General features: G+C 43.7%; 2 protein-coding genes across 4 annotated transcripts; one reads left to right on the forward strand and one right to left on the reverse strand.

Moving 5' to 3' along the window:
• Window positions 1-4,833: 4,833 nt before the first annotated feature.
• On the forward strand, window positions 4,834-14,314 carry LOC108931043 (transmembrane protein 255A-like). 2 transcript variants are annotated; one of them, XM_018746620.2, is made up of 10 exons: window positions 4,834-5,436; window positions 7,140-7,282; window positions 9,320-9,382; window positions 11,301-11,390; window positions 11,735-11,800; window positions 12,085-12,173; window positions 12,411-12,482; window positions 13,013-13,175; window positions 13,481-13,621; window positions 14,171-14,314. In XM_018746620.2, the coding sequence occupies exons 1-10, from the start codon at window positions 5,382-5,384 to the stop codon at window positions 14,312-14,314; spliced, it is 1,026 nt and encodes a 341-aa protein (XP_018602136.1). In that variant the 5' UTR covers window positions 4,834-5,381. The 2 variants fall into 2 exon arrangements, with proteins under 2 accessions (XP_018602136.1, XP_018602137.1); XM_018746621.2 differs by lacking the exon at window positions 11,301-11,390.
• A 3,589-nt stretch (window positions 14,315-17,903) lies between these two features.
• LOC108931042 (transcriptional regulator Kaiso-like) lies at window positions 17,904-22,764 on the reverse strand. Of its 2 annotated transcripts, none has more exons than XM_018746619.2 (2): window positions 22,500-22,764; window positions 17,904-21,609 (listed from the first exon to the last, which is right to left on the reverse strand). In XM_018746619.2, the coding sequence occupies exon 2, from the start codon at window positions 21,605-21,607 to the stop codon at window positions 19,559-19,561; it is 2,049 nt and encodes a 682-aa protein (XP_018602135.1). In that variant the 5' UTR covers window positions 21,608-21,609; window positions 22,500-22,764; the 3' UTR covers window positions 17,904-19,558. The 2 variants fall into 2 exon arrangements, with proteins under 2 accessions (XP_018602135.1, XP_018602134.1); XM_018746618.2 differs by having other exon boundaries at window positions 17,904-21,612.
• Between the last annotated feature and the right edge of the window lie 687 nt (window positions 22,765-23,451).

Consider the following 23,451-nt stretch of genomic DNA (forward strand, 5'->3'; position numbering starts at 1 on the left):
TAGAAAAATTTGCAGTTTCTTTTAATAGAGAATTGTGTCGTAACCAGCATGTGTTACAATGGGTATGTGAGAGCCTGTTGGTATCACTGTGTAGTTTTTCTCTTAAAACCACAACTGTCTACAATTATTAGTATGGTCGTAAGAATTATTCTCAATGAAATAAAGCAACTTAACCTCTTTGCTACTTTATTCCATAGAAGGGCATATGATCTATTATTAGGGGGTTTTATCGTACCCATTATTTCAGTTTGATTGGTTGTTTTAAGGCTGAAATTTTTTCTAAGGGCCATAAACGATATTTATATAGTATTTTGTGTCGGGTGGTGACCTCTCGACGAGATGAAGCTAAAACACATTCCTATTCTATCTGTATAAAGTCAACATTCTTTTCTAGACTAATCTAAGAGATTTATGGCCAAATCTTAAATCAGCACGCATCCCTAAAGAACAAAAATAATCCAGCACTCATTTTTACACATCATTTATTGGAATGAAAAAGTACAGGAAGGAAACTCCTTTTTTTACTTTTAAAACCTGCTAGAAAGTATCCATCATGCACTGATTTACCAGAATTTCAGAATCAGAATCAGAACGAACTTCATTGTCAAGTATGTTCATACATACAAAGAATTTGTCTTGGTGACAGGAACTTCCACAGCACAGACAGAATGACAGTGACAAGACAGATGAGAAGATAAAGTATGTGAATAAAGGATAAAAAATATATAAAAACATAAAGTACCCAATATTATATACAAAAATAGTCACTAGTTACAAACGCAAGGGAGTGTGAGTAAGAGATATGATGTGATAAATAGATATAAATAGCGTTGTGTATTGCACTGGTTTACTCTCTAGGGGGGATTTAGCTGTTCATGAGGTAGATGGCCTGAGGAAAGAAACTTTTCTTGTGCCTGGCTGTCCTGGTGCTCAGTGCTCTGTAGCGCCGGCCAGATGGCAAAGGTTCGAAGAGGAAGTGGCCTGGATGCGAGGGGTCTAGAATGATTTTGCTAGCCCTTTTACTGACTCTGGACGAGTGCAGTTCTCTGAGAGCTGGGGGGGATGTGCCGATGATTCTTCCAGCGGTCCGAACTATCCGCTGTAACCTTCTGATGTCTGATTTCGTAGCTGAGCCGAACCAGACAGTTATAGAAGTGCAGAGGACAGACTCGATGACTGCGGAGTAGAATTGCAGCAGTAGCTCCTGTGGCAGGTTGAACTTCCTCAGCTGGTGAAGGAAGTACAACCTCTACTGGGCCTTCTTCACAATGGAGTCTATTTGAGGCTCCCACTTCAGGTCCTGTGAGATGGTGGTGCCCAGGAACCTGAATGACTCCACTGTTGCCATAGTGCTGTTCATGATGGTGAGTGGGGATAATGCTGAGATGTTTCTCCAAAAGTCTACGATCATCTCCACCGTTTCGAGCGTGTTCAGCTCCAGGTTGTTATGACTGCACCAGACAGCCAGCTCTTGGACCTCCTGTCTGTAAGCAGACTCGTCACCATCCCGGATGAGGTCGATGAGCGTGGTGTCGTCTGCGAACTTCAGGAGCTTGACAGAGGGGTCTTTAGCGGTGCAGTCGTTGGTGTACGGGGAGAAGAGCAGTGGGGAGAGCACACATCCCTGAGGGGCGCCAGTACTGATCAATTTCATGTTTAACGTTTATCTTAAAAATAACAGGGACAATCGGTAGAAATACTGTACTCGCTATCCACATTACGCAGAACAGAGTTGGACCATATTACAGGACCCTTTTTTAAAAACTCGCGCTAACATGTGCTGTATTATCAAGGTAATACAGAGCAGTTCTATTTTTTACAACTAAGAAAGTACAATCGAGCTGTGCACAGACCGCCCACTAGAGGCACGTTTCAGCCATTACAGAGACAGCGACACGCCGCAAGTAGCCGCTGCACTAAGAGTGGGCGCTGGTTGCGATGCTGCAGCCATAGAGATACATAGACAGGCCCAACAACTGCGATGACGTCTACGCCGCAACGACGACGTCGTCCGCCATATTGGAAAAATTATACACGCTAGTAAACAAAAGTACAAGGCTTTGGCTGCTCTCATCCTCTCTCCTAAAAAATCTTCTATCTTGGTCAGGTCGCAACCGATTTCCAAAAAATCATCTTAATTAAACATTTCTTTGGTGATGCAGATTTAATGCACAGCAGACAGATACTGCAGGAATTCGTGACATAAACAATATCTGGGACTTTGTTCTTGTGTTTACTCACTTGCTAGGAAAGCAAATAACCCCTTATGGCTCTCTTTACACTAGAAGAAACTGAAGTAATTACTTCTGAAATGACAAGCCTTTCTCCTTGCTGTATTTGTTTCTGTCATTGATACAGTGAAACGCACAGCACTGCGTGCATCTTGACTGCATTTTTCCAATATGGCGGCCTGGCGGAGCGTTCTATCATGACGCCATGGGCTATCTATATATATCTATGGTTGCAGCCTCTACGTTACTTGGTTCAGAATCAGCAAGGAATTGTGGGAAATCTCTCCGACACAGCAGTAGTGTAGCGCATGTGGTTAAGGAACAGGTGCAGTTATTCTTTTTATAAAGTAATCGCAGATACGGATTTTGAGTTACTCATTTTAGATTTTCATAATGATAGCGAAATTACTCGTATTTGTACACTGGCTTCAAATCCTGCAAACACAGCTCGGACCAGAACCTGCTTGTAACAATATACTTGTTCGTAAATCAGAAGTTACTTGGATTTCCCTGTTTTGCAATCGATGAAATTAATAATACAGAAGTCCATACATTTTTCCAGGTGCTTTCCCTGAACTGCTCCTGTAAAAAAAATTACTCCTTTGTAAAAATACGTGAATTATAGCTTAGAATTCAGCCGTAACACTGTAAATTGCTTTTCTGAAAAATGGCAGCAAACTGAATAAATAATAATGAAACTAATTTAAAATGAGTGGCGATATGTTCACTCCAGAAAAACCTATCCAGTGCCAGTTGTTGGCCCATTCATCCCATGCAACATTTGACATTTAACGCCTTGCTACTGATCGCCAACAGTCAGAAACACCAGACACCAACTGTGAACACACACACACACATTTTCAGAACCGCTTGTCCCTTACGGGGTCACGGGGAACCGGAGCCTACCCGGCAACACAGGGCGTAAGGCCGGAGGGGGAAGGGGACACACCCAGGACGGGACACCAGTCCGCCGCAAGGCACCCCAAGCGGGACTTGAACCCCAGACCCACCGGAGAGCAGGACTGCGGTCCAACCCACTGCGCCACCGCACCCCTTCCAACTGTGAACACATTGGAAGCCAGTTTCTTACTCCTATTCCATTTGCATGCCTTTTACATTTATTCACTTAGCAGATGCTTTTGTCCAAAGCAACTTACAACAGCTGGTATGTAGTGTTACTAGTCCACACACCTTATTCCCCAAGGTGAGTACACTACTAGATACACTATTTACAAGGGGTTACTCATCCATGCATCAGTGAAACACACTGACACACTATAGGGAAACCTGAACAGCATGTCTTTGGACTGTGGGAGGAAACCAGAGTACCCAGAGGAAACCCATGCAGATACAGGGAGAACATGGAAATTTCACACAGACTGAGCAGGGATTGAACCCACATTCTCTCACACCACCCAGGCGCTGTGAGACTCATTGTGCCACCGTGCCACCATTTATTGACCGGTATTGTAAACACGTCTCCTTTGTTCCACAGGAAAGAGAAATTTTAGAAAATAGACAAATTAAACAATAATAAATAAATAAGAAAACTGGAAAATGTCAGAAAGCTTGTAACTTGACTGTTTGTAACATGAGAATAATTTCTGTAATCAACCAGTGTATAATATTTATTCATACTGGCATTCATTTGCTGATATGCCCAATGGTCAGAAGTGAAATTGGTATTTCTGTAGAAGGTGTGTAGAATAATGGTGTCTAAGCTGTAAAGAGAGACAGAATAATTGTGAATACTGAAAACCCTTTGCTCTCTATGCTGTCTTGGGAGTGCTTGCAGATCCCCCAGGAGGACTTGGAGCCTGTTGCATTATGTTGTTGTGTAATCTTTATATTGCTCTTTGGTAAAGTGCTTGACATCTGAATGCAGAGCAGAATGAAGGGAAGTGTGTCCAGTATCCAAGTGGCTAGTAATAACTTGTATTTGGGGAAACAATCATGTACAGTATGCAGAACTGTTACCACATTCAATCAATAGTGCCTCTGCAATGTCATTTTCAGGTTAAATTATTTATTCATCTGTATGTTTGTTCATTTCTCCTGGAAACCCGCTCTCACAGCTTAGAACATGTCTTGAGTATGCATTCTTATTGTAATACTTTGCATAAATATCCAGATAATACATGATCTATGTTGCAATGACTGAACAACGAAAATGTTTTAGAACTATATCCATTTTTGTCTGAGCTTGAAAAAAAATCTGCAAAGTTTTGTTCATTTACTCAGGAAAGTTGTCTTTTGCTTTTGCGCGACCTGTCTGCCTTTTTGTAATAAATTCCTTGATCGCTTCATTACAGTCTTACCAGTACAGGTAATACGTATTATACAGTCTGAGGAATATATCTGCTCGTGGTGCTTAAATATTTCACACCGATGGTTTCGGGTAAAATATTTATGCAATTTATAGAATGAGGCCAGTCGGAATGCGAATTAATGCCAAAATTATAGGGCGTGTGTGTGTTTTTTTTTTACCGCTGCAGACAGTGTAAAAGGGCAAACTAAATATAATTAATTTCTCTTAAATATACTGCGGATCAAAGACAAATGACTGGACTCCTGGAGAGGTGTTCTGGCCAGATTTCTTTGTATAAATTATTGAGTGGGCGGACAAGCTTCGATCGATTTTCAGAGAGATGCTTGTACTGGGTGCAGAGGCAGACACTCAGAAATGGTTGTAAGCCGAAGTCAGATTTTTATCTCAGCCCAACCAGGAAGGGCTCCATAAAATCAATGATATTAATTGGATTTAACGGCACACGGATGGCGTTAGTTGTATCGGCAGCGTGAAGAATGCGTCCTACCTGCATCCCGTGGCAGAATGCGAGTAAATCGCGGGATGCTGATCAATGATTCAGCTCCGCTACGTAAGGAGGCGCTCGGCGCCGGGTTCGGACCCATGAGGTGCTGCGGGTTCTGAAGGCGGCTTGCGGCTCCTCCGTCTCTCTGGCTCTGGAAGAACATGCGCAGACCTTCTAACGGGGCTTTTTGGGCCAGGTTCAGGGAAGGGGATGATGAGCGCGCGGGACACGATGACAGCTGAGCGCGCGGAGATGAACGGGACACAGGGAGGGAGGCCGTCCGCGGACGTGAAGGAGCGCTGACGCCCGCAGCCGGGTTTTTACCGTAAGAGAAGAGATGCCTGCGGGACTCGGACAGCAATCCGGCGGAATGAGCCGCTCCGACACCGTGGGTACGTGCAAGGTCAATGCAGTGGAAGCGCCGTGGACACGCGTGGGCTGCTTCACAACCCTGCTTGCAAACTGTCTCCAGATTTGGGACATTTATTAGCGTTTGTGTGAGCATCAAGATATGAAGTGGCGCGCACTGCTCGACTCACTTGGCGTTATTGACCACCACCTTTTTTTCTGTTGGTCATTATTGATTAGATTACTAGTAGTACCACACTCCAGGAGGGTGTGTGTTTAGGCTGTGCTTTGGGGTATTAAATACCAGTCTCATTACCCGTGATACGTATGGGTGTTTGTACGGGGAAGACCTAATTGGCCATCTTTAAAATGGTTTAGAAAGAGCATGAACATTTTTTCTTTCAGTTAACAGATTTAGTGAGATCGTTTCTGGAAATGACTGTGGGCTAAATAATTATGTATCCATAAAATTCCGGTTCCGGCTCTGGTGCTGCAAGACAAGTTCGTGAAGTTTGGCGGAATAATAATTTTGCGCTCAATTGAGCCAATGATCGACGCGAATAAAACAAGCGACTCTGGGCTGTAATAAGCGTCCCGACACGGTGCCGATCGCTCTCCACACACCCCGTGTCCCACAACTCCAAATTATTCTTCCTGAAGACTTCAGACATGATTCTTTACTCGGACGGGTCGCCGGGCACCTCCTTGTTATGCGACTTTAACTACTGTTCTTACTTAGAGTCTATAAATAGCAAAGCGCTCAAGTCGCTGCCCCGCCGCACGTTGTAAGTAACGCGATGCCCCATAGAAAAGGAAAAGAAATGTGAAAATGTATCTGTCAATCTATCTGCCAAAATCCATCTGGCAAAAATGTAAAATAATGTAAAATGGTCTAGATCGTAACATTTTCTCGTGTTTCTTAACTGATGCCAAGAAGGTGTCCTATACCGTGTGTCGCTGTTGGACAGAAGGACGCAAAATCATGTCTAGCAAACGTTGTAAGGAGCAAAAATACACGTTTTTTGGACCTTGCTGTTGTGTGGTTATAAAAATGCTTTTGAGCAAAATACCATCTTTTCCAAGCTGTATCCACAGGATGGTTTTATTATTATTGCCTCCCTGTGCCCTTCATTCTTAATGCACTTACACACACACACACACACACAGTATCTGAACCACTTGTCCCATACCAGGTCACGGGGAGCCAGAGCCTAACCTGGCAACGCAGGGCATAAGGCCAGAGGGGGAGGGGACACACCCAGGATGGGACACCTGTCCATTGCAAGGCACCCCAAGTGGGACTCAAACCCCAGACCCACCAGAGAGCAGGACCTGGGCCAACCCACTGCGCCACAGCATCCCAAATATATTTCTCACTCTAAAATCGTCTGCAGTTGTGTAAAAAAAAACTTTATCGTTTATTTGAGGTATTAGTGATTGCTGGGTACTAACTGATAGAAGCAGTTGGGGATCTAGCCATGATATCATTGATATAATCAGAAGAACAGCCCCAGTGTACACTGTTTTACTGTGGGATTTAGCCCGGATCCACGTTGCAGAGAGGGAACCCCCGTTTTTAAATTTGCTTGTTCATTATGAGAAGCATTTCCACAGATGTAAAGCAAAAAATGAAACATTTCTGTACAGTAGTCCACTTTCCATGATGTGGGGGAAGGTGGAAACCAAGAAGGAAGCAGCAGGTTTATATTTGTGTGTTTCTGAACATTTGGGTGTGTTTTTCCCAAAGGGTCATTCACAAGAAGAAAGAGGAATGCTATTATGGTAACAGGATCTCTACTCATAGTGTCTGTGCTCATCCTCACCATTGGCCTGGCAGCCACCACCAGGACCCAGAATGTGACCGTGGGAGGTTACTACCCCGGAGTCATTGTGAGTACACTGCAGCTGAGCCATGGTTACGGCAATCCTCACGACCCCTCGAGGCTACGCACCTCTGGAAGGACAAATCACAATTCTTACCAGTCATCAAAATAAAAAATAATGGACGGAATAAAATTCTGCAAATTTACTATAAGATGCCAAGAGTGATGATGGCAGTGACCATAATAACAGTTTTATTAACACGCTAATCAACAAGCACTGTGTTAAAAGCCATAATAACAAAGTGGAAGAAGATTTCTGACTCTCCAGTCAGAATGAGGAAAACAAATTGGAGAACCTCATATAAACACCAGATATTTACAGCCACTATCTGGTAGGAGCTATAATGAAGTCTAAATGAGTCTAGAACTGTCAAATTATTGAATATGCCTGCATTTACCTGAGATGAAGTAAATGAAGCCTCTGCAATCTCTTCTACTGCACAACCATAACACTGGCGGGGCCATAGGCTGTGTAGCATTTCTGCAATCCACAGATTTAAAAGTCTGTAGAAGACAGGAAAGGGAAATAACATTTATACTTTTTCTTAGAAGGTACGAAGCTATGTTTATATATGCATTTTAAAGCTGACATTGGTGAAGTTCATTGTGCTTAACTGTACCGAGAAACTACTGTATTCTCCTTGCAGGTATAATTACAATTTATCATTTACAATTTTATGCTCAGATAATTTATGACAAAGGTTATTAAATAAGTCACTGAAGAGCACTGTACGGTTTTGCCCAGTACAGCTTAATTCATGCTTCTGCAAGTTTGGCTTCAGCAGCAGAACAATACATTTTTCAACCAACAGACTTTAACTGCATCACTGATGAAAACAGGAACCGATATTGTTTAGCCAACGAGTTTGGTCATTTGTTTTTCTCTGAAACTCAATTTGCAATAAATTGAATTAAACAGATGTCTGCCCTCCATCTAACAATGTATACAATTTCACAGAATTTTACAGCTGAGCTGCCAGTCTTTTAAGCCTAGAATTACAGTTCAACATGTAATCACAAGAATGTACTTGACTGTGATTGCATGTAGCAAATAACCATTATATATTGCAGCAGCTGACATTACAATACCAGATTAACAATGTTAACAAAATATATTTTTATGTTCAATTATATTTACATTCATTCATTAAAATTTTTCATTTAGCAGATGACTTTCTCCAGAGTGATGTACAGCTCAGAGAAAACAAAAGGATATAATCAGTTACAGTCACAAACTATATTCTCACACAGTTAATTTATGTTTCCCGCTGCTAACTTTTGGCAATGAGGAAAAAAAAAAAAAAAAGGGACCAGTGTCCATCATAAGACAGATGTTCGTTCCAAGTTCTCAGTGGCAGTTGTTCGGACCACACAAACACCAGTGCCCATGAACAGCCCCTTACTAAAATAATCCTCTATTAAAGAGAAAAGGTCTAATCCCTTCACATTTTGTGAATCAACAGCACAGCTTTGCGCAGCTCAGTGTAGGGTAGTTCAGGGAATGGTACTGGAGCAGCAGCGGGGTCCTAGGAATATATTCTGCCTCACAAAAAAGATTTCAGATCCTGTGGCCAGTACTAAAGCATATACAAATTCATTACAGTACAGCATAAAGTTATTCTTATGTTTCCCAAAATATCTAGTATTATCAAATCATGAAAGAAAGAGGCAATGCGGTAGTTTTTAAACTGTGATTAATTTTACCGTACGGGTGAATTTGATCAGTTGTTTCTTCTGTGTCCATATCTTCAGTTAAATGCAATTACTGTTACATTTAAATACATTTCAACTTTGGAAACAGTTTTTTAAAGTATCACAGTTACTTTACAGCTAACTGACTGTGATGATGCTAGACTGTTCAATTATTAAAGGGCAATAACTATATCAGTTCAGGTACCATGTAAATGAACAGTGTAAAATACTTTTAATGCTTTTAAAATTTTAAATGGTAAACTTAAATACTGCTTTTAACCATAAAATTTTATGGTTAAACATACATATGTTAACAGCATTTTTTTTACAGCTTATGTCGTTTTTCTCCCAGCTTGGTTTTGGCTCTTTTCTCGGAATCATCGGAGTCCATTTGATAGAAAACAAACGGCAAATGGTATGTTCTACATTCTTTTACCGTAATGTTTTTAATTTATTATGCTTAAGGTAATTGCGAGTTTTGCAGATGTAACTGTACAGGGATGTAGGTGAAAGGTATCTGGTTTAAAGTTATGTACTGACTAAAATAGCTCAGATTTGTGGCTATTTATATGCAATTACAGTTCAAGTTAGGTTCCTTCTTTAGCGCCCAAAAGCCACTTGGTCACATTTGCCGCGCTGAACTAAAACTTTAAAAGTGAACCGCTGCTCTGCCCACAACACGTTACCGGTGTAACCACCAGTGTAGGTCTTCAGAGCTGCTTCACGGGGTGAAGCGCTGGCGACGTATTTCAGTGACGATTGTGAAATAAGCCCAGAAATAGTCGTCCCTTGAAGAGCAGTGTAACAAGAGGAGGGAGCGCTCTGTCGAATCAGTGCATGTGCTGTAAAAACAGGGCCAAGCCAGCTAACCCTAGTAGTAACGTGACATTCACGGCAACCGTAGCCCTGCTGGGGGGGGGGTCAAGGCGGCAGCGCACACTTCGTGTCACCCAGCACATTACACTGCCATGTGCCTGGGTTTAAAGTGCTACACGTTCAGCTTTCCATGTTATTTGTCTGGGTGAGCACTTTTTCCTGGAAGTGACCCTGCGATCCAAGTAGGATTCGATTTTCCATCTAAGCCTGGAGATAGTAAGGATGGATATATTTTGTGGACATCGCTTTTTTTCCGACATTTAGAAATCTGACACTTTTACATATTTCTTTAAGAATGTCAGGAATGGCAAAGTTGGCTCCCGTGGAAAATTGAAGCGAACGCTTACGAATGGGCTGTCGCGTTCGCGGGGCTCGCCCCGAGCTTGCACTTGTTGCGCTTTTTCACATTTGTCGAGTTTACGCTTGTCGTCCCCGGTTGCACCACGGCTGCTGATTTACAGCACACGGAGTGGGAAATGAGGTCTGTTCCATGTACGTGTGTTGTGAAGAGAAAGGCAGAGCAGGACGCAGAGAAAGAAAGAGAGGGAGCCTCCTCTGGAAAAAAAAATAGCGGGGCTAAGAGCCAGCCGCAGGGCGCTGCCGGAAGGAGCTGACACCCTATGTATTCGATCCTAACTGCCCCATCACCCCCACGCTGATATATGGAGACCTGCCAGCAGCAGCCTGCCTCAGGCTTTCCCTAAATACAGATTTCCAGTTACCGTTTTCATTGCATATGTCAGCAGCTCAGGCTCATCATAAATTTGCCTGGACGGTTACAGTTTTTAAATAAAACCACTAATGCATCTGCTTGAGAACGACTAAAGCTTTCAAAGAGCTTTCAGAGCTAGAAGAGATGTTCGGAAATGTTTTGCCTTCCATTTAATGATGTCACATCCTTTATAAATTATGCAAATTGACTCTTTCTGTCAATCCTATCCTGGTGTGTGTTTTCTCGGAGCAGCTCCCCACTGTATCGGACAAATAGGCGGTGCGCAGATACCGGAAATGAACAAGTTTATATTTTAGCGTGATCTGTGATAATTTGGTCATTCTCCAGTTGGAGTTTTGCAGTCCTCTCTGCCCTGCGCTAGGAGGTCTCCGCAGTTGCTTGCATGTGTCAGTTTGCACGTTGAACAGAAAGTGTTTCATCGCAGAGAGGAGAAGGAAAGTCTTCAGCAGGAGACGCTGGGCTTCAGGTACCTTCTGTTGCACCATTGAGCTCCTTCCACTCAGTTACGTAGAAGCAAGTTTGCAAATCCAGCACCGGTAAGAAAGTTGATCTCAGAGGTGGACTTTCCCCAGATCCTCTGCATGAATAGGCAACGAGATATAGCCGGCGGCCTTGGGTTTTGCAGGCAACTTCAACAAAATGTGGGAGGCGGATGAAAACGGGGCTCGGTATATGGGGATGTCGGCAGAACTGCTGTTTCTCTCTCCTTTTGCTCCCGGGAAAGCTGGTGGCCTCCATTGTCTTCATCAGCTTTGGCGTAGTGGCAGCCTTCTGTTGCGCCATCGTGGACGGAGTGTTCGCAGCGAGACACATCGTGAGTATGCAGTCCGAAAGGATTCCCTGCAACACGAAGCAGTGTTGTTCGGTCATGGGACAGCATGCGGGCAGCTCCCGAAACATGCGGCACGTCCGCTGCGCGGCTCTCACTTGTGTGAAGGTGCAAGAGCAGCTAGTCCAGAAACCTATGTATGTATCCCGGAAAAATGACAACTTCAAGAATTATATTCATATCAGTCATGCTGCTGCACCATGGACCTCTGAAAATGACCGTGGCCACCTACACTCACTGTGTTACTCATGAATGGCTTATCAGCGCTTTGAGGTTTTGTAAGGGGTACCAGATGTCCTCCTCAACGTACTGTGTTTGTCGTCCTCTAGGATCTCAGGCCTCTCTACGCAAGAAAATGCAAGTATTACTCCAGCACAACATCACTTGATCAAGACGTGAGTGTAGCTCAGAGCCCTTCTAACAACGAGAACTGAAGCCGGTAGAGAAGCGTGACGTTCTTGCATGCGCCAGGATTTGTTACATCACCCAAAACACACCTTCTGAATGTGGTGACTCTTAAGAATGTCGGTCAGCTTCACGGACTTTGTCGTTAATCAGCTCGAGGAGCATTAGCAGAACTAGTGACAACAGGTTCGTGGGAGTGAACGATCCCTTGGGGGTGACCGGACGGGGTCGGGTTGCTCTGTGACACGTATCCACCGCTCTGTCCATCCGTCAGGTCCAGTGTCAGGCTGCCCCACGCGTGTACTGTACCCTGCGTGTGAAGAGCAACACCTGCTACTGCTGCGACCTGTACAACTGTGGCAAGTGAGTGTGTCCCGGTGTCTGCTGGCCTTCTCACAGAAAGAGGCTCCACGCACACCCCTCTGAACAGACTTACACTAGTTTGGGCTTCTGCTCACACAGGGATCCGCAGTTAGATGGTCCTGCTGCTCATTCAAAAAGTGCTTCTACACACTCCAACACTCCAAGTCATCCGCTGCTTATTTCACTCGTATGTTTGACCCTGGTGATGAAGAACATCTTTCTTTACCTGTGTTACAGAGATCATCCTCTTTCGGGACCTCAAAATAAAGACGTTTTGAAAAAATTTAAGAAATCTCCTATGATTTGGAAGTAGGTTCTTTGTTTTCGTTTTGTGTCCCTTGTCCCCCTTCATTACGTTGCGTACCCACGTGTTTTTATTCTTGTGGTGCCTGAATGAATCAGTGTGGCTTTGAAGCATTTAAATTCTGCTAACTCAAACATGGGAACAAGCAGTGGGCTTTTTGCTTGCATATCCCAGTTTTCCGTGCGAGTCTTCGAAGTCTGGGTTTCATTCCAGTACAGTCTGTGCGTCTCTGGCTGGGTCTCAGGCTTTCATTGTCCCTAACCCTCTCAGGCTTCACAAACTGACGGCTCATTGTGGCCGACTCACCATCGGGGCTTGGCCAGTCAACGCTTGATGTTCACATTCATCGTCCACGTTGCACGTTGGCTGACGTGCAGCGAATCTGTGTCATTCTAAACACGCTGTCTAATTTTTTTTTGCAAATAATCTGCAGCAACAGCATAAGTGTCTGATGGTTTTCAGCACCTTGGTGTTACTCAATGACTCGATCCCCAACCCCCAACCCCCTGCTCTGTCTGTCGCTTGCACAATGCAGCCGCGTGGAGCTGATGGGAGGTTACCATGAGTACACCAATGTGCAGAGCTGTCAGGATGTGGTACATCTCTACCACCTTCTGTGGTCTGCAACCATCCTCAACATTGTGGCCCTTTTCCTGGGCATCATCACTGCTGCAGTGCTGGGTGGCTTCAAAGATGTGGTAAGACCGAGGGCGATTTCTTAAGTGCTGTAAGTTTACATTGCTTCGCATCTGAGTGTTCAGATCAGTCATGACTTCGTTCTTTAGTTTACAATGAAATACTTTACATGCAGTACGAGTGGGATGATGGGATCACTTATGGTTGGAGTAGTTTGGTTCCTAACTACACCGTGGAATAGATTTCACCCTTTCGCATGCTAAACCATGATGGAGTGAGCGTTTTCTATTCCTGTCGGTCACGCCAGCTGGGAGGGGGGGCTGTGGAAGGGTAACATCACTGCTGCAGCTGTGTGCTTCTTGGACAGATTCCCACCCCAGCCCCCGACAGTTGTGAGACAGAACCCCTGCCGGACCCTGCCCCCTGTGACATCCGGCCCGACCCCTCGTACAGCTCCTACTACAACAACGCCCCCGCTCTGCCACCCTACACTGCCTATGATCTGCAGGTACTTACTACTTCCCTCAGCAATGCTTCCATAGCTCTTGTGGTTAAAAAAAACTTGATTTGACCCTTAAGTCAAGTTGCGTTTAATAAAATGTCCAGTTCTACACAAGGATAAAAGCACCCGTGCAAACAGCAGTTCATGTAATTATTCTCAAGTGGGCCAGACAAGGACAAAACAATACTTAATTATTAATAGTTTACTGTATGAGTGCATTCAATATAGTCTTACTTTATTCATACAGAATAATAAAAATATAAATGCAGTAAACTATACACAGTATTGTATTATACTGTAGTTATAGTAGATTATGAGTACACTTAAGGTATATGAGTCTCCACAAGTGTGCTCTAAGTGTCTTGAAGTGGCCAGTTTAGGAATTTAGGATTAAGCAGGTACAAAATCACATTAGTGTGGTATGCAATCAATATATATTAATTCATTCACTCGGAGACTTACTCTGCTGCCAGGCACTGAAAGGACTTCTGGCATGTGGGGGCAGTGCACCGTGGTTGGTCTGCAGATTTTGTCTCTCTTTTTTCTTCCCTCTAGGCTTCCAGCATGTTCCCGGATTCCTCAGGCCTGTCTGACGACTCGCAGTCTGGAGCCAGTGCTATGTGGCCCACTCAGGTTCCGCCACGCTATTCTCCTCCATATTATCATCCAGATGATAAGCCTCCACCATATAGCCCCTGAGGGAGCTGTAAGGGGGGTTGTAGGGATTCGTCCCCTTCCACCATGGATTGACTGCTATGTTAGTGAATGCCATAGGATATGAAGGAATGAGGAGATGTAGGTAGAGACGGACTGGGCTCCCTGCATTGGAGCACTCGCCATGGCTGTGAGAAGAGATCTCTGGCCTTGGCTGTCTGCGCAATGGACAATGCTGGACCGTTCGCTGTGCATGTGCTTCCACTGTACATACAATGGGCAACAGGGATGCCCCTGTTCCTGTGGCTTGGTTGACTGGAATGCTGCGTCAGCAATAGGACGTTGGAGGAAAAGGGTGAAAGTTCAAACAGTGTCCAGTTGCTCCTACGAGAGCTAAGAGGAGGAGGAAAGGAGCAGTTTCCAGCAACACCCATTGTGTTGTTTGCATGCGGCACATGACGGGTCTCACACAACGGCAGCACTGTTGGTTCGCGCTGTCGACTTTGTTCAGAAAGCCTTACCAGACACTCTTGCTAAGTAACACGGGACGCGTTTACAGATCCGCCTTAATTACTGTCAGCTCCTAAGTAAGACCATGCTGGGCTGGACTGGACCCCAACTCTATTGATGGACGCTTTCCATGGACAACCTTGGCAAAACCTTTCTGAAACTCTGCAATTACTGTCCGTCTTTCTTCAAATTAGTCATTGCTGTCTAAGGGGAAAGTCTTTGCCATATTTGTTTTCCTTCCTTTCCTTCAATGGGAGAAACCAGAGCAGTATGGAGTCATTCTGATCACCCAGCTGATATGTAAACACTTCTCTTTCTTAGACTAGGCAGCTAAATTCTGGAAATGGTACGGATTTTTTGCTTGGACCATATCATGTAATCCTTGCCCGGTTACACCTGTATGCTGTGTGTCATTCACTTATTAATGTATCATTATCTAATGTGGTTGTCATGGTGTTGAACTACATAATGTGGATAATGAAGCTCATTCACATAAAAATGCTTATATAGTCTGCTTTAATGTCAAATCTATACCCCCAGCCCTAGCCAATGAAAACTACTTTAACATTAAATGCCAGTGTTTTTATAGCATATATCACATAAATGTGTAAATCTGTTTGCCACGTCGGCATGTCAAACTGGAACGCTGGCCTAACAATACAGTTATATAAATCAGTCAGACTGCTCTTTATGCTGCTATTATTTTATAGTACCACGAGGTTACGACAAACGTCAAGTGACAATTTGCACAGTTTTGTGCAAATACATTCTGTGCAGTTTCAACATACATTTGTTGTATTTTATTTCTTTGCTGCCCAACTCTCTTTGGAAATTCATACTGATTAATAAGAAAGGGCTGTGCTTGTCAATATTAAATAACCTTTCCCATTGACTTTTCCAGTTATGAATATACAGAAATCAGAGCAAAGGCACTGTTATCAGTAATGGCAAAGATCACTCAATGTACATTTGAAGCCCTTTTTTTCAGTTCATGAGGACTCTGAGCTGTAGTGCAGCTGATGCTCAGGTGTTTCCCTGTGTGGTTTGTCCTCCTTGCTATTAAGAAAGTAGATGTTAGAAATATACATTGATGTTTGAGAGCTTCAGAAAAAGTTGTGGGAAACGATGTTGAAATAGGAAAGAACTTTGTTTTGCTTGAAAGACAAGATTAGGAAATTGCAGACTTTTAATGAACTGCAGATACTGAGCCCTTGAGAAAACCTTGGACAGCAAGCTTCAGTGAGCATTTGGAATGTCATAGACCAGTGTCTTCTATAGGCCCCAAGGACAATGATTCTGTGTTTGTCTGCTGACCTTGCCACACATGTGCATGTGCAATAAAAGAATACTGCTTACCCTTTTAGTAGTGAGAAGACTTATTAAATATATATTTTCCAGGACATTACAAACATTGGAGGTGTCAAAAACTCACGTGAGGAGTCAGCTGTGAAAGGGCCTCCTGAAACAAACTCAAGACAGGATAGGGGCAACACACAGACAAAAATATAATCAGTAATCTATCATAATTGTTCATTTTAGTTCTCTGGGATGTCAAAAAGCTACCAGACAGCATACATTGGTGGTCAATTCAGATGTACACATAAAATATAGTCTCTGCATAATTATCAAAATAAAGAGCTTAAATGGATAAAACACAAAAAATCAAAGTGTCTTAACATACAGTCAATCCTCAGAAATTATATACATGCTCACAAACCTCAAAAACAGGAGGCTGACAGTTTCCATCCTAAATGTGTACTATATCAAACTGTATGTACCATTTTATAGGGTTGTCTTTCTAATGGAATACTTTCCTTTTTTTCTTTTGCAAAGTTTTACTTTGTATTCTGTAATGTTTCTCGACCTTGGAGTGTACGCATCTAATAAAAGAAGTCTCACAGGTGTCAACTGTTTTGATTATTAATTATACAAGAAATAACCCATCAGTTTATGTAACTACTATAAAAAGCATTTTTTAACTAAAATATATACACAAAAGGTGGCATTTTGGTACAGTGGCACAGCAGGTAGGGCTCTGGTGCCTGGGCTGTTCGGGCATAGGTTTGAATCCAGCAGACTGGGTGGTCTGCATAGGTTTCTTTCCACAGTATAAAATATGTAGTTGATGTTAATTGGTAACTCAAAAATGCTCTGCGTGTGTGTTGCTACCCCTTGTAGGAATCATATCCTGGCCAGGGTGTACCCTCCAGGGCTAGCACCCTTTGATTCTGGTACAGGCTCTGGAGCACTGAGAAAAAGAAAGTCTGAACTGTGGTTATAAATGCTGAATGCAAAGCTACGACAGCAAGTCGTATCGTAGCAAGAGCCGCTGCTTTTGCGCTTGCAGAATCCAAGTTGAAATACTACCGAACTGTTGTGACAAGTACCTGGGGCAGAGTGGTTAGAGCAGATATCCTTGGACTCAGAGGTTATAGGTTACAATCCCACCTCTTCCTGGAATTGGGACATCAAGTAAGAAACAGCTGCAATGTTGTTACTAGTTGTGGTGTTTCTTAACCTAAAATGTAGAGGAGAGGTGGGCAGCCACTGGCACTGGGACCCCGAGAGGTTTTTTTCCTGACTTGACTTTCAGTTGGGAGTTTTTTTTTGTCCTTTTCTGCCATGGACAGTAGGCATACTTATAGCTTTAATAAATGCATGGATAATGCATCACTCTAGTATATAGTCAACTACCTTATTTGTGCTATGCCTTTGTTCAGTGCTCCATGTTACTGTGTGAAAAGAGCACTCTCTGAAAATGAACTGAAACTGAATTGTACCCCAGAACAAGGTATTTACACCAAACTGTTCACCTGAAAATTACCCAGCTCTACAGATGGGTAAATAGATGTAGGTTTTTCTCCAAAGTATTTTACAGTGGTGAGAAGTCACAGCTAATTAACTCAATGAAAATGTAAATAAAAATTATCCAGCAGTAGAAATTGGTAAATTACGGTAAATTGCCTTGGAGATCAGCAACAGGAGTAAATGACTACCCTTGCATGACCTGCATTTCAGCAACAGGCTCTGGACCACTGCAATCCATCCCAGGAGAGAATGAAAGACATATTGAAGGAGCATGCCAAGAAGTCTTATAAACTGAATCTTAATTACTGCTGCCAAACCACATTTTAGTCGTTTTCCCCAATAAAAACACAAACCACACCAGCTTAGTAAAATTTTACTCTGTACAGCTCTAATATTGATTTTAAAAAGAAGTTATCTGCCAATGATAAAAACAAAAACAACACATGCTTTCCACTTGACAACGTGAAAAATCAGAATAACATTTTTCTATTCAAAGTGGGGAGGAAACATCCATTGGACTGTCATCTTATGACTGATCTTGTAACCTTAAAAGTACTTTTTGTAGAGTACAAACTTCAGCCACATTGCACAAAAGTGTCTGCTAAATAAATAACAATAAATAAATGATGATAATAATAATAAAACTAATGCAGACAGGAATCTATCACAGCTCTACTCCAGAGGCTGCATGAAAACAGCACAGATCATAATTAGCTTATAATTTTTTTAGTTATATTACTGCATTTGAACCATACATGGCATCCAAATGCAAGTCATGCTGCTCCATTGTTGAAGTTGCTTTTTGAATTCTGGAAAGAACAAGCGATTTGTTCTTTTAAAAGTTAAAAAGGCATGTTTTTAAGCATGTATTTAAATCTGTACAGAGTCACTTACTGTTGGCACAGGAAAACTAATAATTACTTTGTCAGAAGTTCTGTTACCACCACAGTAAATCTGGTCCCACTCAGACACTACAAAAAAAATATATATAGGTCCATAAATCTTAGCATATCTACTGCACCCAAATTCTGGAGTAATCTTGAAATCCCTGAGCGTGTTGAATGTTATTTCTAAGCAAATTAAGCAGGGATTTAATTAGTGACTCTTGAAACACTCATTTGTATTCTGATGTATTTGAAGATGAGGCTACAGGGAATCAAAACTAAAACTGAAAAAAGAGATTATGCTGCCACTTTCAATAGCGATTTTCAGTGACAACTGCAAATTGAAGATTTTCATTTAAAAATGTGCATAACAAAGACACCATTTCTGAAATACTTAATAAATGCAAAAGTATGTGCATATTATTTAATGTACCTATGCAGCATATACCAACATACACCGTTTTGCATTGCTTCAACTGTATGCCTGGTAAAATTTCTCAGAGTGCAAAAATAACTACTATAGCCATATTAAATTCCATAAACTCAAATTTCTGCTCTACCCATGAACAACTTTTTATTGCTTCCCTGGAAACACCTTCACCGCATCTATCTTTTAAATAAAATATACATTTGAACATTTCCTAAATAAATTAAACTACAAAAGGTGGACTAAAAGAATAATTTAGTCATTTTACAAACTAACACATAACCCATTTTTCATTCAGTACTGCAACTCTCCCAGTACTCTGCTGTCAGAGTTATTAAGTGCTAACAATAACATAGGACTGAGTCAGTAAAACAATCTACCAAGTAGATTCACTGTGATGGGTAAATAATACCTTTAAGATTTTGAAATGGATTTTAAAAAAAACCTCAGTGTAAGCAAAAACCAGAAACCCTAGCTAAACCAAAAACCAACAGGTCGGTGGTAGAGTGCATAGAGGGCTTATGGTTTATGAATCAAAATGGGAACACAACAAAAAGTAAGAGTGACAGCCACACTTCAAGGTTAAAAAAAAAAAAAAAAATAAAGACAGAGGTACCCTGCATTGTGAAAGCACATTTCTTAGGTCCATATATATCCAAATCAGTAAGTCTCTGGAATTATAAATTCGAACTCGGGTGTGCCTTCCACATGATTTATACTGTTCCCAGTACAGGCCTCTGGTCCCATGTCAACAAAGATATCGTCCCAGTTCAACACCTTGCCTTGGGCAGGGGAACCACCCACAGGTTCAGCTATGGGTTCTTTCTCGAGGTTCACGTGGTAAGTGCGTCCATCCTCGCTGATGATGGGTATCCCACTGCAATCATCTGAGATGCTGGAATAGTTCTTGATCTCCAGGGTCTTGCAGGGGAGAAGACGGTACAGGTGGTTTTCGGTGTCCCTCCTCTCTTTTCTGCCGGAAGGGTGCTGGTTGTGGGTCTGCTTGCAGTGGGAGGAAAGCTCCTGATAGTTCATGAAAAACATGCTACACAGCAAACACTGGTACCGCCGTTCTCCCGTGTGCTGGAGCTCATGCTTTGTCCGATACTCCGCAAGCGCGAACACCCTGCTACAGTAACGGCACGGGTACTTCTTCTCCCAGGAATGGACGTTGAAGTGGCGCTGCAGGCTCGTCAGACACGAATACGAACGCTTGCAAACAACGCACACGTAGAAAGTCTTCCCGTCCATGATCAGCTCATAGTAATTTTGCCTGCTTTTCGCTTTTCTCCTTTGCTGAATTCCAGAAGAGCTCCTCGTGGAACTGAATGGAGAAGACGTTAAAGACCTGCAGCCCCTCTTGACTTTAAAGCCGCTCTCCCCTGGCTGGTCGTTCAGTGGAAAAGCACTGCACGCATACTCTCCATCTGGGGCAATTTCTTTGAAACTTGACGTCGAAGAGTCGATTTCAAATTGGTTTTCATCCCCCATCACAGATTCAGGACTAGATGGAGACCATACATCTGTCAACTTGAGCTTGAAGTCCCCCGGGTTATCAGATGACTTCTCTATTATTGTGGTCACCCTTTTTTTCTGCACACCAACCACCTCATAACTTTCACCGGACAAGACCCTTTTACGCGGTTCCTCGGGAACACCAATGACCAGCGTGGATGCGTTAGATGAACCGCAGGAGCCACCCGCAGACAGAGCTGAGGAAAGAGAAGGCGATGAAGGCATACTAGTACTAGTATCTGGAGTCTCTTGCTCCACAGGCAAAATCAAAGTGCTCGAGTCAGGCTGAGCCTGAGAAGGGAAACTGTCGAGTGGCAACTTTCCCCCCTCGGTATCCATGGCAAAGGAGTTCTGCCTCCTTGTCACCACATGAGCCTTTTTCCTAAGAGTATTCCTTTCATTTGTGCTTGCACTTCTCTTTTCTTTGACAGACAGATCACCTGCAGACACATATTCAACATCCGAACACTCCGAGTTCTCATTTGTACTGCTTGAAATTCCCTTGTGTTGGGGTTCCTGCTTCGACACAAAGAGCACATCGTCATCGTCGTCGTCGTCGTCGTCACCACCACCTCCTCCTCCTCCCCTTTTTCCACCATCGCCTCCACCTCCATCATCACAATGATCTTGCAAGCATGCATTCCTGTCCAGTAAACTATCACACTTCCTGAATTTTTGTGATGACAGCGAGAAGGCCTCAGTAATAACAGGCATGGCACCGACCGCTGCACAAAGGCCGATTTGTTCCGGTTTCTTCACCTCAACATTTTGCAGAGCTTTACTCTGTGCATCATTTTCGTCTTTGGACAAACCCGGCAGACCCTTGACGTGCGACAGGGGAATGCCCAGATTCGCAATGAACCTCACCCCCAAGGTCTGGCCACAGGCGATCAGGTCCTTGAGCGAGTCAGACCGCACGCGGATGATCTTGGAGCTGTAGACGTAGTTTAGGACTTCCTCGAAGATTTCCGGCTTAACGCAATTGAGCTCGATTACATCCGCGGCCCCCGAGAAGAGCTCGTGGAAGTAGGGGCTGGATGCCGACAGGATGCTCCTGTGCGCCCGGAACCTGCGGCCTCGCACGACGACCGTGACATCGCAGAACAAGCCGGCCTTCCTCTGCGCATCCAAAGACCTGAGCAAGGCCTCCGAGTACTGCGTGTCGGTCGCAGAAATCAGCTTCAACCCCGTCATTCCTGCTGCCAGAGGGGGGAAAAAAATACGATTCGAGCAAGCAAAAGGCAGAGACGCTACACGATTGTACGTTTTCCCTCATAAGGAACGTAGAGAACCGCTGCTCGACTCCATAAGTGCATCTGTAACTTTCTGCACGGCGCAGGAGGGAACTTTCGAGAACTTGCTTCTGTCACCTGATCCTCTAGAGAGAAACCGCGCCGTGGCGCTGTGTCAGTGTCCGTCCGTGTGCGTCACTATCATCAATGTGTGTCGGTGATAGTGTCAGTGTGTGTCTGTGTGTGTGTGTGTCAGCGTTTGCGCGTCTCCACGCGACTAACAACTGCGCGTGAACAAAGCAGGTCGAACCGACGCCACAGAAGTACCGCCACACGGGCGCTCACGTTCCCTGTACACACAAACACACGCATAATATGGTATATAAACACCGGTTAGCGCACTGACAGTCAGCGGAGCCGCTCGCCATCGTTCGCAAACCAACGACTGTGTGTTGTATTTTTATATATTTTTACCTGACGACTAGTCGCCTTCTTCGGCCTCCGGACCCGCTAGCATAGCACAGAAAGAGTGAGTGACACGTAGCGGAGCGGCCCGCGACACTTGCTTGGTGACGGGGGTAGCGGATGCGCGGGGTCATTTCAATAAAATTCGTTTCGCATGGCATTTTTATTTTAAAAGCTTAAACAAAATGATACGGCGACATGATTAAACGGATGTTGCTGTGGTTGTCGCTGGGCAGCGGCCTTCTTTCTTTCTAGCCTTTAAATGTTATACTTCTTAACCCTTTTGAACTGAGTAAGCGTGGCTCAGTAGATTAATTTCACAGTCGTTTAAGCACGAAAGCAAGAAGAAAAGGTGAAGTGACTGGCGATTTTTTTTTTCCCCCCCTTACCTTGTCTCCAGGGTTGTCTGTGTATGAGCGGAGCAGCGCGTTCCTTCCGCCCGCTGCTATTGAGACACTGTAGTTACGCGGGTGGCCGCGAGGGGGCGAGTGGCCGCATTCCACACCCTGCGCAGCACACGTCGAATCCCAGCACAAGTGGAGCGAATGATCGGTCACTTTCGCTACGTTTCATAACAGATTCATAAGTTCAACGGTTAAATAATAATAATAATAAATAGGAAATTCCTTCGAATTGACTATTCAAGTACACACACATCGTCTGAAACCACTTGTCCCATACGGGGTTGCGGGGAGCCGGAGCCTAACCTGGCAATACAGGGTGTAAGGCTGGAGGGGGAGGGGACACACCCAGGACGGGACGTCAGTCCATCACAAGGCACCCCAAGTGGGACTTGAACCCCAGACCCACCAGAGAGCAGGACCCCGCCAAACCCGCTGCACCACGGTGCCCTCTTTCAGTATATTTCAAATCAATTCAATACAAGTCCTATATGTATATTGTATTATGTGAATACTGTACATACTGTACTGGTGTTTATTGTGTACATCATGTCATTTGTTGTAGTCTGTATATTTGCAACTTATGCCGAACAGCTGCGGAGGACGCACCAAAGATTTCTACCACCTATGCATTTGTGGTTATGCTGAAGTGACAATGAAGTGATTTGCTTTGATTTGAAAGTGTCTCTTCTGTACATCAGCCGAATTATGTGAGGGTAGGTATGCACACGAAGTTTTCAAGACAGAGAATTGCCGGTGTAACGGTTTACAATAGCACCCCCAACAAAATATCGCTGTTCATCGGAGATCAGTGTTTTACCTATATTCATACGGAAAAGGTCAAATATGTAATATAAAATTGCAAAAACCTTATACAACTTTGCAAAGTGTCACTGCAAATGAACGAGGCGGCCTTTTGGGGGCGTGGTCTTGGGCGCAT

Source organism: Scleropages formosus, chromosome 14 (genome assembly GCF_900964775.1).
Source record: "Scleropages formosus chromosome 14, fSclFor1.1, whole genome shotgun sequence".
Taxonomy (NCBI): Eukaryota; Metazoa; Chordata; class Actinopteri; order Osteoglossiformes; family Osteoglossidae; genus Scleropages; species Scleropages formosus.

Excerpts from the sequence above, each read along its gene's own strand:
- LOC108931042 (XM_018746619.2), bottom strand. The coding sequence starts at position 21,607 with ATGACGGGGTTGAAGCTGATTTCTGCGACCGACACGCAGTACTCGGAG.
- LOC108931043 (XM_018746620.2), top strand. The coding sequence starts at position 5,382 with ATGCCTGCGGGACTCGGACAGCAATCCGGCGGAATGAGCCGCTCCGAC. Across the intron at positions 11,391-11,734 it reads TGTTCGCAGCGAGACACATC|GATCTCAGGCCTCTCTACGC; the intron begins GTGAGTATGCAG and ends GTCGTCCTCTAG. Across the intron at positions 12,483-13,012 it reads AAATCTCCTATGATTTGGAA|CCGCGTGGAGCTGATGGGAG; the intron begins GTAGGTTCTTTG and ends TGCACAATGCAG.